We start from the raw sequence: 16,004 nt of genomic DNA, 5'->3' as shown, positions 1-16,004 counted from the left end.
CTGTGTTTCTGGGGGTAGAAGATAGCTGCAGAGAATATTTAGATGGATGTCAAAGATACTATGAAGAGGGGAAGGGAACCACTAAGATTCCTGCTCAACCAATATCAAAAATAGACAGGTCACATACCTGATTGTAAGGATTGATGGCACTTTTGCAGTGAGTTGGTCCCAAATTGTCTCTGGCGTGCAGGAATGAGAAGATAACAGGTGGAATAGTCCAATAATCACTTGGATTTAGATGAATGAGAAGTACTCATTGAATCACTCACAATTTTGAGAGGGAGTCACCAACAAAATGGTGAGAAACTGCTTTCCGTGGTTTAGGAATAAGGGAGAATGTGGGAATAGTCAGCCAGTCGCCACTGGGGTAAGGAGACATTCCCTCAAAGAGGGACGGTGGGCTTGGCTCGGTTAGCCAACTTGGTTGATATAGTCCAGTTGGGCGGAAAGGGCCTGTTTTTGTTTGTACAGCTCTATGACTCTGCGACACTCAGATAGTTGTGAGTTTTTGACAAATGCCCTTGAGGGATGTGATGTCTCGATGCATTTTATCCAAGGCTAAGACAGGTGGTATTTTGAGCACATTGGGAATCAAGAAATTGAAGGAAGGTGGTTTGTAATTCATTCGTAGGCTGTGGCCATCACTTATAATGCCATCGATTTTGCCCAAATCAATTTGCGCTTGAACTGAATGAGTCTTTTGTCACTTTCAGTGGACTGCTATAAGTGAACCTCAACTGAGATATGTTATACTCTCATGCATTTATAACATAATAGGAACAGGGGTGGACCACTCGGCCCCTCAAGCCTGCCCCCCCTCCCCTACCCATTTAAAATAATTGCCACAATCCTCATCTCCTCTTCTGTACCAATTCACCAAAGCCCTTAATTACTTGATCTTGCAAAGAGCATATCATAATATTGCTAGATCTTACCATCTTAATCTGATATCTTTCCTTTCACTGTTACTGCAGTCACTATTTGATGGGTCTACAGTCTTTAAACCATTGTCCACAACATTGTTGGGTTAACCCTCCGGGCTTTCACCTCCACTTGTTCAGAAGGGTAAAGGTTCATTATCTAAAACAAGCTTAGATTTTAGACTATACTGATCAGCAGGGGAAGCGCTGGACAGATTTATTTAATCAATTGTCTGTGTTTCTAATAGGGGGAACAATGGTTATTTCAAAGAACATAAAATACCCAATGGTAAAAAAGTAACATTCCTCATGAGTACATTTCTCACAGTGTGTTCGTTATTCCAGTTAAGTAGCCCTTTTAGCAGTTTCCTATCATTTCTTCCAGACAGCACCATGCTCTTTATAAAAAGCAACAATATGTACCTTTAAGATATATTAATAACAGAAAATTGTTTGAAAAGCAAATGTGTTATTTGTGTATTGTTTTTCAGGCTCTAAGTCTGTCACTTCATTTTTAAGGCACGTGAGAATCAAAAAGTCTACCATGGCTTAAAATATTGGATAATGTATCTGTTGAAAACATTGAATATACCTCTAGACATGATAATGTTCAAGATTATGACAGGCGAAGATTCCAATCAGCCATCTTTATGCTTAGTTATTATTCTCCATGTGGTGAGTGATCATCGTTTTATAATCTCCCTCTGTTCCGGTAACCCTTTATTCCCAGACTTCCTATTTCATCTGGCTTTAAGGATTGCAAAATCTCTGCTTGGATTACTTATCATAAGATCGTAAGATAGGAGTAGAATTAGGCCATTCAGCCCATCAAGTTACTCCATCATTCAATCGTAGCTGATCTATCTCTCCCTCCTAACCCCATTCTGGCACCCATACTAATCAAGAATCTATCTATTTCTGCCTTAAATATATCCACAGCCTTCTGAGGCAAAGAATTCCACAGATTCACCACCCTTCAAATAAAGAAATTCCTCCTCATCTCCTTCCTAAAAGAATGTTCTTTAATTCTGAAGCTATGACCTAGACTCTCCCACTAATGGAAACACCCTCTCCACATCCACTCTATCCAAGCCTTTCACTATTCTGTACGTTTCAATGAGGTCCCCCCTCATTCTTCTAAACTCCAGCGAATAAAGGCCCAGTGCCATCAAACGCTCATTCCTGGGACCATTCTTTTAAACCTCCTCTGGACCCTCTCCAGACCTAGCACATCCTTCCCAAAATTGCTCACAGTATTCAAAATGCTGATTGACCAGCACCTTATAGAGCCTCGGCATTACATCCCTGTTTTTGTATACAAGCCCTCTTGAAATAAATGCTAGCATTGCGTATGCGTTATTTACTACTGATTCGACTTGCAGATTAACGTTTTGGGAATCCTGCACCAACACTCATTCCCAAGTCCCTTTGCATCTCCAATTTCTGGATTCTCTCCCCATTTAGAAAATAATCTATGCCTTTATTCCTTATGTATCCCTCCTTATGGATTCTACAATTCTTTGTGCAAAAAAGGTCTTATCCTGAATCCTTTATGTTGAATGTGCCTCTCACTGCATTAGCCCATTTCCTGCCATTCTGCCCTTCAACATCATCTTAACAACAAGTACCTGTACAACATTTCAATCTGTTTTAAGTAAGGTGCAACCAAAGGCATCCAGGAACCCATTGCAAAATGATATTTCCTGTAAGTACATTTACGACCATAAAAACAAATCAATCATTGAAGGTTGGATGCTTTGACCTTCAGAGATTGATCTTAACATTAGGCAATTGAAAATGCAAGCTTCAGTGCATGCTGAAAAGAAATTAGACCTGCAGACTCTCTCCTGAACGCACAAGATTGTCACAGATTTTGACTTACGATAATGAAAACCCTGACCTTTCAATGGAATATTATATCATATTTTGAGGTCCAATCCCCACCAGGATTCTCACTGGTTTGAGTTTGGAGCATGGATCTCATCTAGCTTTCTGCTGATCTGTCACCTATGTCAGTGGAGTGGAGCTGGACCTTGTGACATTAGCATCTGAAGCCTTCATGTGCACAAGTCAAATTGCTTTGTTCATCACTTTTACGAAACACTAAATTCCCATTCAAAGTGAATAGATTGTATTCCCAGATAAAATATTGAGCGATATGTGAAGTGTTTCTAACTTTCTGCTTGGTGTTGATGAAGTTGCTACAGTAAATGACTGCAGTATTTCCTACATGACAACTGTTCCAAACTCTAGAAGTCGGAAAAGTTGCAATTAAATCTTCCTGTCTAACCTGATGCAACATAAACATTTTTAGAAGATTTGTGCCTACTTTTGTTGAACCTCCATTTCTTAATGGACGTTCCTTAATGCTACATTTGTTCATATATATTCACACCAAGAAAGAATGATTAAAAAATAACATTTGATGACTCCTCTTATCTCCTCTGTCTAGAGCTCAATCACTGATTATCTAGATTTCCCTTAATACCAAGGTCCCCATTTCTGGTGCCACACTGAATAAACTCCTAGGCACCCACTCCTAACTACAGTACATTTTGGTGATAACAAACTATTTACAGTTTCAACTTTGACCGACTACCTTCACCAAAGGAAAGTTTATATGTAGGTCAATATATTTTACCTAAACATCACAACATACAAATAGAAAAGGTATTCTTAACAAAAGGATACCTCAGAGCTGGTGGTAGGGGAATATTTATCTGGTCACTGTGCTCAAATAAACCATGGTCCTGATCTTTCAGAACCTCTTTATATTCAATATCCTTCATGTGAAAAGCAAAGTAATTTCTTCCAACCAGGCAAAAGGAAGAATTCTCCTCCACCGTCTTCAAGGAAGGCAGAACAATTGCTTTCTGTAACTTTAAATTAAATAATCTGTTCTGGATAACAGCAGGTCACTCTAAGGATCGTAAGGCCAAGTAAAGGCACATGTACAACAACACAAACCACAAGAAACATTAGGAGTACCTTAGAGATCTAGGAAGGTGGTACATGAGGCAACATTTAAGCATTAATATCATAGAAACATAGAAAATAGTTGCAGGAGGAGGCTATTCGGCCCTTCGAACCAGCACCGCCATTCATTGTAATCATGGCTGATCGTCCCCTATCAATAACCCGTGCCTGCCTTCTCCCCATATCCCTTGAATCCACCAGCCCCTAGAGCTCTATCTAACTCTCTCTCAAATCCATCCAGTGATTTGGCCTCCACTGCCCTCTGTGGCAGGGAATTCCACAAATTCACAGCTCTCTGGGTGAAAAAATGTTTTCTCACCTCAGTCCTAAATGGCCTCCCCTTTATTCTAAGACTGTGGCCCCTGGTTCTGGACTCGCCCAACATTGGGAACATTTTTCCTGCATCTAGCCTGTCCAGTCCTTTTATAATTTTATATGTTTCTATAAGATTCCCCCTCATCCTTCTGAACTCCAGTGAATACAAGCCGAGTCTTTTCAATCTTTCCTCATGTGACAGTCCCGCCATCCCAGGGATCAATCTCTTGAACCTACACTGCGCTGCCTCAATCACAAGGATGTCCTTAGATGCAGCTAGTTGCAGATCAACCTTCTTTTCAATTTGCTTAAAACTTCTCAGTCACCACTTTAAGTTCCCCAATGGGCTCACCCCTTCCAATTTCATGACCTCTTCCGGCATGTGAAACCTTTGAGATCTCGATGTATCTCCAACAAGCTTCTCTCCTGATAAAAATCAATCTTCAGCTCCGTCATATCTTCAACCGCTAAGATCCCAAGATTTGAAATTCCCTCCCTGAACCTCTCAGTCTTCCTCTACCGACTTTATCTCTTGCAAATGACTCCATCAAATCTGGTCCTGGCCAAACCGGGCCAAAGGCCACAGGTGAAGGGGAAAATTAAGACATTGTTTTCTTTAAATGTGGTCAGTTATCTCAAGTTTACAGCCTGACAATGATAATGGCCTGGTTCTCCATAGAGTTATATGATAATTAGTTCTTAAATACCTCATAGAACACACACTGACAAGAACATCCGTTGATTCAACTACACCAAAGGATGTCTTTTACTTAAACTTCCATAACCTGATCTCGGATATTATACCCTAATCAAATTTGTTGGAGATCGAAGGCACAATGTGAAATTCGACCTAGACTGGAGAAATTTAAACTCCTTTAACGGAGCAGCACAGAGGGGCACTGACACTGATACAGAGGCCACTGACCCGACCTGTACTCACCCCAAGACCAACTCTATAATGCAATAAAATAAATAACATAAGGGTGTAACCAGAATATCCACAGCACCAGGCCCAAGCATATTGACGATTACCGTACACCCATTAAAGGCACCATTTCATTTGGGAATTATATTCCTTTTGAACAGTTGTCCACTTCATCTCTTCACCAGTCACAGTATTCAACTGAGGAGGCTTTCCAAATGTGTTTCCCCTTCAGTAATCTTGGCCTCTTCTTCAGCTAGGCCAAGGAGAGGTGCACCATCCTAATCCACCTTTAGTTTCTCAGTGTAGTAGTGTTGGCTCTTCACTTCGGGTGTCTTTGGTTTCCAGTACAAGCCCAGGGAGAAGAGTGCAATGATGAGGAGGTTCAACAGGAGGGCAAGGCTGATCGCTCCAATGGTGTCCATGAAGGAAGGCAAAGGTGCGTGGAGTGCAAGCCAAGCTTGGCGCAGTGTCATGTCCTTGATAAGAGCTTTCATCTGGAAGTGGGTGCCTATGACAGCACAGATATGAAACAGTTGATGACTGTGACCTGAAAGAGATTGAGAAAGGAGGTTGTCACAAAGCATGCAATCTCCACCCTGTGTCCTTGCAAGCAGGTCACTGATGTTATATCCATGAAAAGACATTGTAGGTAGTGGTTTATGTCTAAATCTCCCGCAGGTTCTATTGGTTTATTGAATGAACTGGTCAAGGGTCAACCTGACAGTCGTACTGAAAGCCACATTTTCCAACCCTAATGTTGCCAGCAGTACCGATTCACCGGAGAGGGCTGCACAGCGCTACTCTTGGTGAGAGGAGTGATGCTGGCAGTCCTTAATCTAGACCTCATGGTTTCTCATGAGCTCTGGTCAAAGATTAGCAAGGAAACTTCCTCCTGATAGACAGGATAGAGTGTATGTGGCAAAGATGTTTCCATTAGTGGGAGAGTCTAGGAACAGAGGTCATAGCCTCAGAGTAAAAGGACGTGCATTTAGGAAGGAGAATGGAGATTTCTTTAGTCAGAGGGTGGTGAATCTGTGGAATTCATTGCCACAGAAGGCTGTGGAGGCCAAGTCAATAGATATTTGTAAGGCAGAATTTGACAGATTCTTGATTAGCATGGGTGTCAGGAGTTATGGGGAGAAGGCAGGAGAATGGAGGGTTTAGAGGGAACGATAGATCAGCCATGATTGAATGACAGAGTAGACTTGATGGGCCGAATGGCCTTATTCTGCTCCTATCACTTATGACCATGATTATTGCCGACCAGCCTCACTCAGCTGGTTGAGCACTGCTTGGTGGAAGCGTTGTGGGTTAAGGAGGCAGAGAATGGACTTTGCCTGGAGAATTCCTCTGCCCAATTCCAAGGATGGATTATTTAAGAAGGAACTGCAGATGCTGGAAGGTACACAAAAGTGCTGGAGAAACTCAGCGGGTGCAGCAGCATCTATGGAGCAAAGGAAAAAGGCACCGTTTTGGTCCGAAACCCATCTTCAGACCGATTCAGACCTAACCCTACCCTAACCTTAACCGTGCATTAGGGTTAGGGTTAGGGTTAGGATGGATTGGCAGCACCAATGCTCGCCCCCCCCCGGCAGCATAGGCAGACCGTCCCTGTACCGTTCGGCTCCTCTCGGAGGCCGTGACCACTGTTGGTCTATCAAAATGGATAACCCAGCAGAGCTCTGGAACCATTGGTGCCAGAAAATTGGTGGTGGAAAACTGCTCAATCTACCTCACCATAAATTGACCATAAATTGAGTATCACCCAGTGGATGGTCTTCAGGCAGCCATTGTGGATCACTAGGGTAGATTGACAAAGGTTTTTAATCAGTCCTGGCCAGGAACCTGAATTATAAATTTCTAGTATGTTCCCCTGTTTTGGACCTTGTGGTATGCATTTATTAATAATACATGTTATTAATGTTTATATTGTCAACATATAAATTGCAAACGTAAACACTGACCGAGAATCATGTCTAATCTTTAGCTGACTGGATGGCACACAACAAAATAGTTTTACACTATACTTCGGTGCATGTGACTGTAATATGCTAAACTAATCCAGAAAAAACTCAATTTCAGGCTGGGCTAAGTTTGGTTTCTGGATCTGTATGTCCGCAACGCAGTGGCTCGTCAGTAACAGTATGAGGGGAATGGTATTGAGGTTTTGATGGTCTCACCAATGTAGTCAAACGTCCCTGGAGCCAGGCGCTCGGGTAAGTGAGTCGCAAACAAGAATCCGGTCAGCATTGCAAGTGTCACGTGTCTGTAGTGGATCGGAATTGTCTCGTTGTGGGCACATCCCTCTCCTGTGCAAATGAACAGCTGGGCAGAGGGAAACATGACAGGAACATAATCAGTTACACCACAGTTTGTGGAGAATAACCTCAGGGCATGCTTACAGTAACACAGAGCCCAGTCAACACACAAACAAGCAATTGTCCATGTCCGCAGCTTGCAAGCCCCATTGTTATCTATCTTAAAGTATGCATATATTTTATGTACGTATGTATCTATAATTATGAACATATGTGTATAGTACATGTACGTAAGTATTTTAGTTCCACAATGTACATCCATATACAAACACCTAAAGCTCTGTATAGCTTTGTCCCAAATTGAATGAAAGGATGGCAGACATTAACTAGCAGAGAGCTACAGTTTGATCCCAGCTTTTAATTATGTGTTCCTGCCTTGTTCTCCCAATGATACTGAATTCACCAGCTGGTTATGATGCTGTTTAAACACCTGGCAATGGGCAACATGATGTGTTTTTTTTTCCTTAACAAGGAGCTTTTATTACATGTTCACAGTTTACAAAGAACTGCAAGAATCAATCCTGCTATTCATGCAGTTTGCAAACGTGGACTTGTAATCAATTTACAAAATGGGGGTGCTTGTTGTTATGGTAAATGGCCGGTTTTAACGTAGGTGGTGGCTGGGTGAATCAGGACGGAGCTCATACGGATGTGAGGGAGAATAAGTTGCAGGGGAATATGTTGGGGAATGAGGTGGATGGAATCGCTCTGTGGGCTGGAACAGACTCAAGGGGACGAATGGCCTCTTCCTATGTCATAAAACACATATAATATGATTTTTGAGAAAATGCATCGGGAAATAAAGCTTGGCAAAGATACTTATTTTGTAAAAGAATATAAAATCTTCCCCGCACCTCACCAAAATATTAGTTTCTGCAGCAAAGGGGAGAATTTTTCCCTGCACTTGAATTAACAAATTGAAGCTGTGGAAAGGGTGGCACAGTGGCGCAGCTGGTAGAGTTGCTGCCACACAGAGCCAGAGACCTGAGTTTGATCCTGACTTCGGACGCTGTCTGTGTGGAGTTTGCACATTAAACCTTTGACAGCGTGGGTTTCCGTCGGGTGCTCCGATTTCCTCCCACATCCCAAAGACGGGTGGGTTTGCAGGTTAATTGGCCATCTGTAAATTGTCCCTGGTGTGTATGGAGTGGGTGAGAAAGTGGGATAACGGAGAACTTGTGTGAACTAGTGATCGATGGTCGGCGTTGAATTGTTGGGCCGAAGAGCCTGTTTCCATGCTGTATCTCTAATAACTAAAAAAAAAACAAAATCTAAAGAATCAAGGTATGTTGGCACTTTCTAATATGCAGTGTATCCTGAAACACAGGAAACCAAACACCACACAGAAAATATTCCTCACAATTAATAACACCACACAGTGGTCAACATACCCTGTAGAACAGCGGGATGTTGTCAAAGAAATATGGGTAAGCAAACGCAACGATTCGCAAGACTTTGCTCATGTTTGGACTTTCCTGCTCCGGAAACCTGAAACAAGAGCCATTGTTAGTGGAGGTAACGCAAAGACAGCTCGCTCCCGCCAAAACCCCAATAGTCAGCCTGCTGTGGCCACTGTGGTCTGATGGGAAATGGCTGCTGAACTTTCAGCTACCTTCTCTCTCACTTCCATTTCCTTCTTTCTTCGCCCTCTATCAGAACATCTTGTGAACTGGGATGAAATTCACGATTGGTTGAACAACTTCACTTTGGCAAAACACAAAGCGATGGAGTAACTCAGCGGGGTCAAGCAGCATCGGCTCAGGACGTATGCGGACAATGTTTCGGGTCGGGATCCTTCTTCAGCCTGTTTGTAGAGGGAGGGAGAAAGCTGGGAAAGAGGCAGGACAAAGCCAGGCAAGTGACAGATAGATGGATACAGGTGAGGGGGGGGGATGGGTGCATTGGCAGATATTTGGCTAGAGATGAAAAGGGGACAAAAGGGTGTGAGATAAGATGGAAGAGGAGTAAAGCCAAAGCCCCTCCCCCCCCCCCCTCACCTGTATCCATCTATCTGTCTGGGGGGGGGGGGGGGGGGGTGGGAGAAATGGGTGTGGGGGTGGGGGAGGGAGGGGCAGTAAACACAGGAATGGTAGAGAGGGTGGAAAGGGAGGGGGTTGTTACCTAAAATTATAGAATTCAATGTTCATGCCGTTGAGATGGAGACTACCCAGAGATGCTGCCTAATCTGCAGAGTTACTCCAGCACTTTGTGCTTTACTCAAGATTCTAGCATCTGCAGTTCCTTGTGTCTCGTTTTCACTCTGCCGTCTGATATACACCATTCCTGTTTTTCAGGCTCATTGACTCATTGAGGGAACTTGTAATGTGACCTGCAACTCATCAGGTGCACACTGTTCCCCTGGACAGTTTGGATTTTGAGGCTTGTAACTGCTGAGGGGAAGAAGGGTCAAGGTGACGAAGCTCGATCCTACGGTCCTCCATGTTTCTACAGAGCTCGCGATGAAGTGATCAGAAGTGGGAACACTGGCGGACGTTTCTCTCCATCCATCGGGCGCAAGGTGGACAAGGAGATGAGGCGATAGGCTCAGGTACAACCCAGACATCCAGGTGACTACACCTGCCCCCTGTGGCTCTGAAGGAATCAATGCAATGAATTACAGAGTATCCCAGCCTTGGCAGGCTCTCCTTGTTAGACAAAATAAAACTGGCGGAGGAGCTCAATGGGTCTGTGGAGGGAAATAGGCAGACGGGTTTTGTTTGGGTTGTGACCCTTCTTCAAACTGATTAGACGTCTTGTGTTGGGGCCCATCTCCAGACTGGTCTAATTAGTCTGAAGAAAGGTCCTGACCTGAAACGCCATCTGTCCATTTCCCTGCCCAGATTCTGCCTGGTCCGTTGAGTTCCTCCAGCACTTTGTCTCAAGCTGAAGATTCCAACATCTGCAGTTCCTTGTGTCTCCAGTCCGTTGCCTTCTCCGTGTCACCTCAGCCGAGTGCCAGGGAGTGAAGCAGTGAAGCCTGGACCAAAGGGCAAACACTCAACATCTTGTGCCGGGAGCCTTGCTCAGTGGGTGCACATGTGGCTCTCCATCATGTCATCATGTGTGCTTGGTTGGGCTAGGGAGCTCATGAAATGGACATCAGGATTGTGGTGTGGGATTTTTATAAGACGTGGGAGAGCTCAGAAGCGGAATGTAGAGAATCCTGGAATAGAGAACAAAATGGCAATCGCCGTATACTGATTCAAAAAAATATTAAGCACACTCCAATATGCTCCCTGTGCTGTTTTAGTGGAAGATGTTGAATAGAGGTGGAAAATGTTCACTGGGCGGGTTCAACAAGGGACGTTAGAAATCTGCACAAAAACAGCCACAATCACGATTCCGACCTTACTTTTGTTCAGCAGTCGCTTACCTTTCAGTGATGCTGCAGTTAAAGTGGATGAAAGGCAATCCCAGCCTAAGCCAAGCAAGACAGTGAAGGGAAGGAAATGGCAGGTTTTGTGTTAGTAACAAAGGAAGTGGGAAGAGCGGCACTTTATACACAGTGTTAGAGACAAAGACAACATGAAGAGCCAGCATCGTCATCCAAAGCAGGTCCACGTGACGAGGCTTGAGGCGTTTGTTAACGGAGCCTGATATCAGTAAATGGGCATCACTCGATCTTAAGCCCCACCTGGGAGTGTAAGGTAGGGTGGTGCACAGAGCAGCACTGGGGAGGGTTGTACAGCTGCATCTATTGTTATTTCAGTTATTCTGATAACTGGCATCTGGCCTTTCAGGAGAACACATGGCCACCATTTTAAAGTAGACCTGTTGGGTCTCCATGGTGTCCAGGGGAATATTTCCAACATCCAACAACAGGTGATCTAGTCTTCACATCTCTGCTATCTGTAGGATGTTGCTGTGCAGAAATTGGCTGCAGTCTTTCCTAGAATATGTCACAAATACACTTAAAAAAATATTTGTCCAGTTCAAAAGTTCTGATGTGGTGAATGGTCTAATATACATCTCAAGGATCTTCCTTACGATCTAACAATGTAAATTATATTTACACCACGATTCCATCGCCCCTATGAGTCTTAGTCATAGACAGGCTCTTCATCCCAACTTGCCCACACCGACCAACATGTCCAATCCACACTAGTTCCACCAGCCTGCGTTTGGCCCATAACCCTCTAAACCTGTCCGATCCATGCACCTGTTTAATCGTTTCTTAAATGTTGCAATAGCCCCCCGTCTGAACTACCTCCTCCAACAGCTCGTTCCAAACACCCACCACCCTTTCTTGGCTCTAAAACCGATTTCTTCAGCCGTCTCAAGACCCACTGAAAGGACCCACCAGATGGACAATCACACTCGACTTCATGATGAAAGAATGGCAATAGCAAATCTTAATTGATCATTTCTCTGCTGCAGCCATGTTTTGCTTTCCAGTGCATTCTGCACTGAAATTAATTTTGGATGTGTCCCATGTAATGAAGAATCTGCAGTGCCACATTCAGCCAGTAGATGTCACAATTTCCTTTCAGTCTGAAGAAACGTCACCTGTTCTTTTTCTCTCAGCATTTTGTGTCCATCTTCGGTAGAAACCAGCATCTGCAGTTCCTTCCTACACAATTTCCTGCAGATGCTTTAATAATGGGATAGACACACGAGGAATAGAGGACATTTGTGAATGAGGGGGTCAGGTAAAGTACGTTGAGAAAGAACAAGCAGGGTTGTGAATAATTCGGAGAGAGAGGGAATGATACTGACCCACCTAGTCTACCAGGAGATGGTACAGGTTCAATGGGCCGAATGGCCATCTTTTGTGCTGTAACATTTCTACGCTGTTATAAGTGTGCTTATATTTACGCTAATCACAGTGGGATTCCGTTCAAAGACAAATACTCCAGCATTAAATTAATATAAATCATCTTAAACATTAGCTACAGTAAACTCACAATTACCACTCCCTTGGCAACAACAATCGAGATTGAAGCTCTGATTGTTGTCTGGGAGACTTTGAATTGCGCCATTAAAAACATCTATAAATTTTAACAGCTATCTGTGTTGCATTTCCCCAGGCGCCAGCACTTGGTGGATGAAGCTGACAACCAGCTGTGTGCTGGTATAATACAAACTACACAGTCACAGAAGGCACCATAGTCTGCACCAGTCTAATGTCCATTCACTTGGCCGCGTTAGGGGATAACAGCAAATCGCAAATCCTGGCTACTTTTCCTGCCTCCACAGACAGAAAATCCCTCTTGTCACAACTCTTTTTGTTTGCAACTGCGGAAAGAATTGCCAAGAGTGCTGAGCCACATAGCCAGCTTACAGGATATACGGGATATATTGCCAGCTTACAGGACATATGCGACGACTTCAGGCACATATCAACAATAAAAAACAGACACTCTGGTTGCAGGAGTCTAGTCTAGTCTAGTTCAGTTTAGGACAGTGGTTCCCAACCTGTTTTTATCTCATGACCCCCTTGGGATCTTTTAATTTTTCTGTGCCCCCCCCCCCCCTGACAATATTAGCGGAAAAAAAGTACTTCAATATTATAATACCTTCCATAAAAATATCAGCGTCTATTAATTGCACATATATTCTCTTTTATTCTATTCCACAAACATCAAAAATATTTCAACTACATAGATTTAAATTGATTAGAACTGAAATTTAGGAGGCACCAGGGTGGTAGCTCTGTGGCCCCCTTCATTGAACCTGTGGCCCCCTAAATCCCAAAATGTTTCTGTGGCCCCCCTGAAATTTGCCATGGCCCCTTTGTGGCCATATGGCCCCAGGTTGGGAATCACCGGTTCAGAGACACAGCACAGCGCAGGAACCAGGCCTCTCGGCCCACTGGGTCCACACCGACCAGCGACCCGCATACTAGCACTGTCCTACACACACTGTCCTACACACACTGTCCTACACACACTAGGGACAATTAACAATTTTTACTGAAGCCAATTAACTTACAAATCTGTACGTCTTTGGAATGTGGGAGCAATTGGGGAGAACACACGCGGTCACGGGAAGAACGTACAAAGTCCGTACTGGCAGCACCCATAGTCAGGATCGAACCAGGGTCTCTAGTGCTGTAAGGCAGCAACTCTACCGCTAAGCTACTGTGCCGCCCTGGAAGGATTGAAGCAGGAATTTTAGGTGACCTTAGAATAAAATCAGCAAATATTGGAAGCACTCAGCCTGTCAGATATCATCGTGCAAGGGGGAAACAGAGTTAATGTTAGCAGGAGGGTGGGAACCAGAGTAGTAGGCCATAAATTGGAAGGAGTGATGAGAAGTTAGAGGTTAGGACCAGTAAAGGAAGGATAGGCAGGGAGAGGTGAAGGAATATTGTAACGCTGATGGGTTGAAGTGTATTTATTTCAATGCAAGGAGTATTATGAACATAGAAACATAGAAATTAGGTGCAGGAGTAGGCCATTCGGCCCTTCGAGCCGGATCATGATCATGATTCAATATGATCATGGCTGATCATCCAACTCAGTATCCCGTACCTGCCTTCTCTCCATACCCTCTGATCCCCTTAGCCACAAGGGCCACATCTAACTCCCTCTTAAATATAGCCAATGAACTGGCCTCGACTACCCTCTGCGGCAGAGAGTTCCAGAGATTCACCACTCTCTGTGTGAAAAGAAGGCAGATGAACTTAGTGCCTGGATCAGTGCTTGGGATTGTGATGTGGAGGCCATTGAAGAACGTGGTTTCGAGAGGGACTCTGCTGGCAGCTCAATGGTCCATGGTTTTGATATTTCGGATGTAATTGAGAGGGAGGCAAAAGAGGTGGAGGATTTGCACTACTAATCAGGGAGACCGTCACAAAGGTAGAGCTTAGACATAAGAGAGGTGCAAGCACTCTAATGGGATTAACTAGAGGGCCCCCCAGTAGTAAATGGGAAATAGTAGAACAGAAATGTAGACACATTACCATTAGATGCTAAAGCAACAGGTTTGTGGGTGACTTAAACTTTCGTGGGTGACTTAAACTTTCTCATGGTTGACTGGGGCTTGCTCAGTGCTGAAGGCTTGGACGGGGTAGAATTTGTGAGGTCTATCCAAAAAGGATTCTTGAAACATTATGTGAATAGTCTAAAACACGAGAAGGGACTTGTGTTGAGAAATGAGCCTGGCCAGGCAACCTGGGCTTCAGTGGGAGTACATTTTGGGAATAGTGATCACAACTGCATAAGTTTGAAGATTGTTTTGAACAGAGCGAAGGCTGGTGCTTGTGGGAAATACTAAATTGGAGCGCGGCAAACTACAACTTCATCAGCTTCGCCGTCCAGTATTTGAATTTTCCATCCAGGGAAAAAGATTCTGACTGTCTACCCTATCTAGGCCTCTCATAATTAAATACACTTCTGCCAGGTCCCCCTGCAACCCATGGCATTCCAGTAAAAACATTCCCAATCTGTTCAATTCATATAGCTAATACTGCCTAATCCAGGCATCATTCTGGTAAACCTCCTCCTTTCCAAAACCATCACATCCTTCCTGTAATGATGCGACCAGAATTGCATGCGATACTCCAAATGTGGCCAGACCAAAGTCCTATAAAACCGCATGCTAACTTCCTGACTCTTATACTCAATGCCCCAACCATTGAAGGCAAGCATACCATGTGCCTCCCTTATCATTCTATCTACTTGTGTTGCCACTTTCAGGGAGTTATGGACTTGACTCCAAGATCCCTCTGTACATCAATGCTTCAAGGGTCTTGCCATTAATTGTATATTTTCCCCTTGCATTCAACCCCCAAAAGTGCAACACCTCACACCTGCTCAGATTAAATCTGCCATTTCCCCGCCTATTGCTGTAGCTGATCTATATCCAGCTGTATACTTTGACAGCCTGCATCACAGCCCACACCCTCAGCAATCTTGCTGCCATCTGCAAACATGTGAACATCTACCATTAACCCCAATATATATATATGTTTCCCTTTCCATGGATGCCATCCACCAGAAGGTACGGGAGATTGAAAGCGAGCGCCACTGGACTCAGAAGCAGCCTCTTCCCCACTGTTCACAAGCATCTGAATGGCCATTCCATAAGATAGAGTATTGTTCAATTCACCTCTGCCTCATAATGGACTTTGCACTGATCCAGGCACTAAGTTCATCTGCTTTCTTCATAATACTCCTTGCATTGAAATAAATGCTACAATGCTGAGAACAATATTCTGCACTCTGTAACTTCGCTTTGCTCTATCCATTATACTTCAGTTTGACTTGATCGTATTTATGTATGGCATATCTGATCTTTTCGGACAGATGCAAAACAAAGCTTTTCACTGTACATCGGGTACACATGACAACAACAAATCTAAACCTAAACCTTACACCTTGAGTGTTTCCAGCAATTTTTGGTTTTACTTCAGATTTCCAGCATCTGTGTTTTGATTTAATTTTCATTTTCGTGATCATTGGATGTTTATAGGTGACGTATAACTTAACGTTGGTGTTGCTGCCTTGTTTACAGGAGTGCATCGAAGTATGAGGCCATCTAATACTAATACTATGACAGTGGTGCTGCATAAATATCATCCGGTGCCCTGAGCTATTTCTCTGCGGC

The 16,004-nt window shown here is 43.8% G+C and overlaps 1 protein-coding gene across 2 annotated transcripts in view; it reads right to left on the bottom strand.

Moving 5' to 3' along the window:
• Window positions 1-1,127: 1,127 nt before the first annotated feature.
• The window catches only part of LOC129712752 (membrane progestin receptor gamma-B-like), a 77,637-nt gene continuing 62,760 nt past the window's right edge, over window positions 1,128-16,004 (bottom strand). The window contains exons 6-9 of one of the 2 annotated variants that reach the window (XM_055661456.1): window positions 10,828-10,872; window positions 8,846-8,942; window positions 7,317-7,461; window positions 1,128-5,683 (exon numbers count right to left, since the gene is read on the bottom strand). In XM_055661456.1, the coding sequence (XP_055517431.1) occupies window positions 5,415-5,683; window positions 7,317-7,461; window positions 8,846-8,942; window positions 10,828-10,872 (556 nt within the window). In that variant the 3' untranslated portion in view covers window positions 1,128-5,414. The remainder of the gene's footprint in view (window positions 5,684-7,316; window positions 7,462-8,845; window positions 8,943-10,827; window positions 10,873-16,004) is intronic. The other variant, XM_055661457.1, reaches the window with a different exon arrangement.

Source organism: Leucoraja erinacea, chromosome 33 (genome assembly GCF_028641065.1).
Source record: "Leucoraja erinacea ecotype New England chromosome 33, Leri_hhj_1, whole genome shotgun sequence".
In the NCBI taxonomy this organism is placed as follows: Eukaryota; Metazoa; Chordata; class Chondrichthyes; order Rajiformes; family Rajidae; genus Leucoraja; species Leucoraja erinaceus.
Note: the sequence above shows the minus strand (reverse complement) of the source record. Positions and strands in the feature narration are given on the sequence as shown.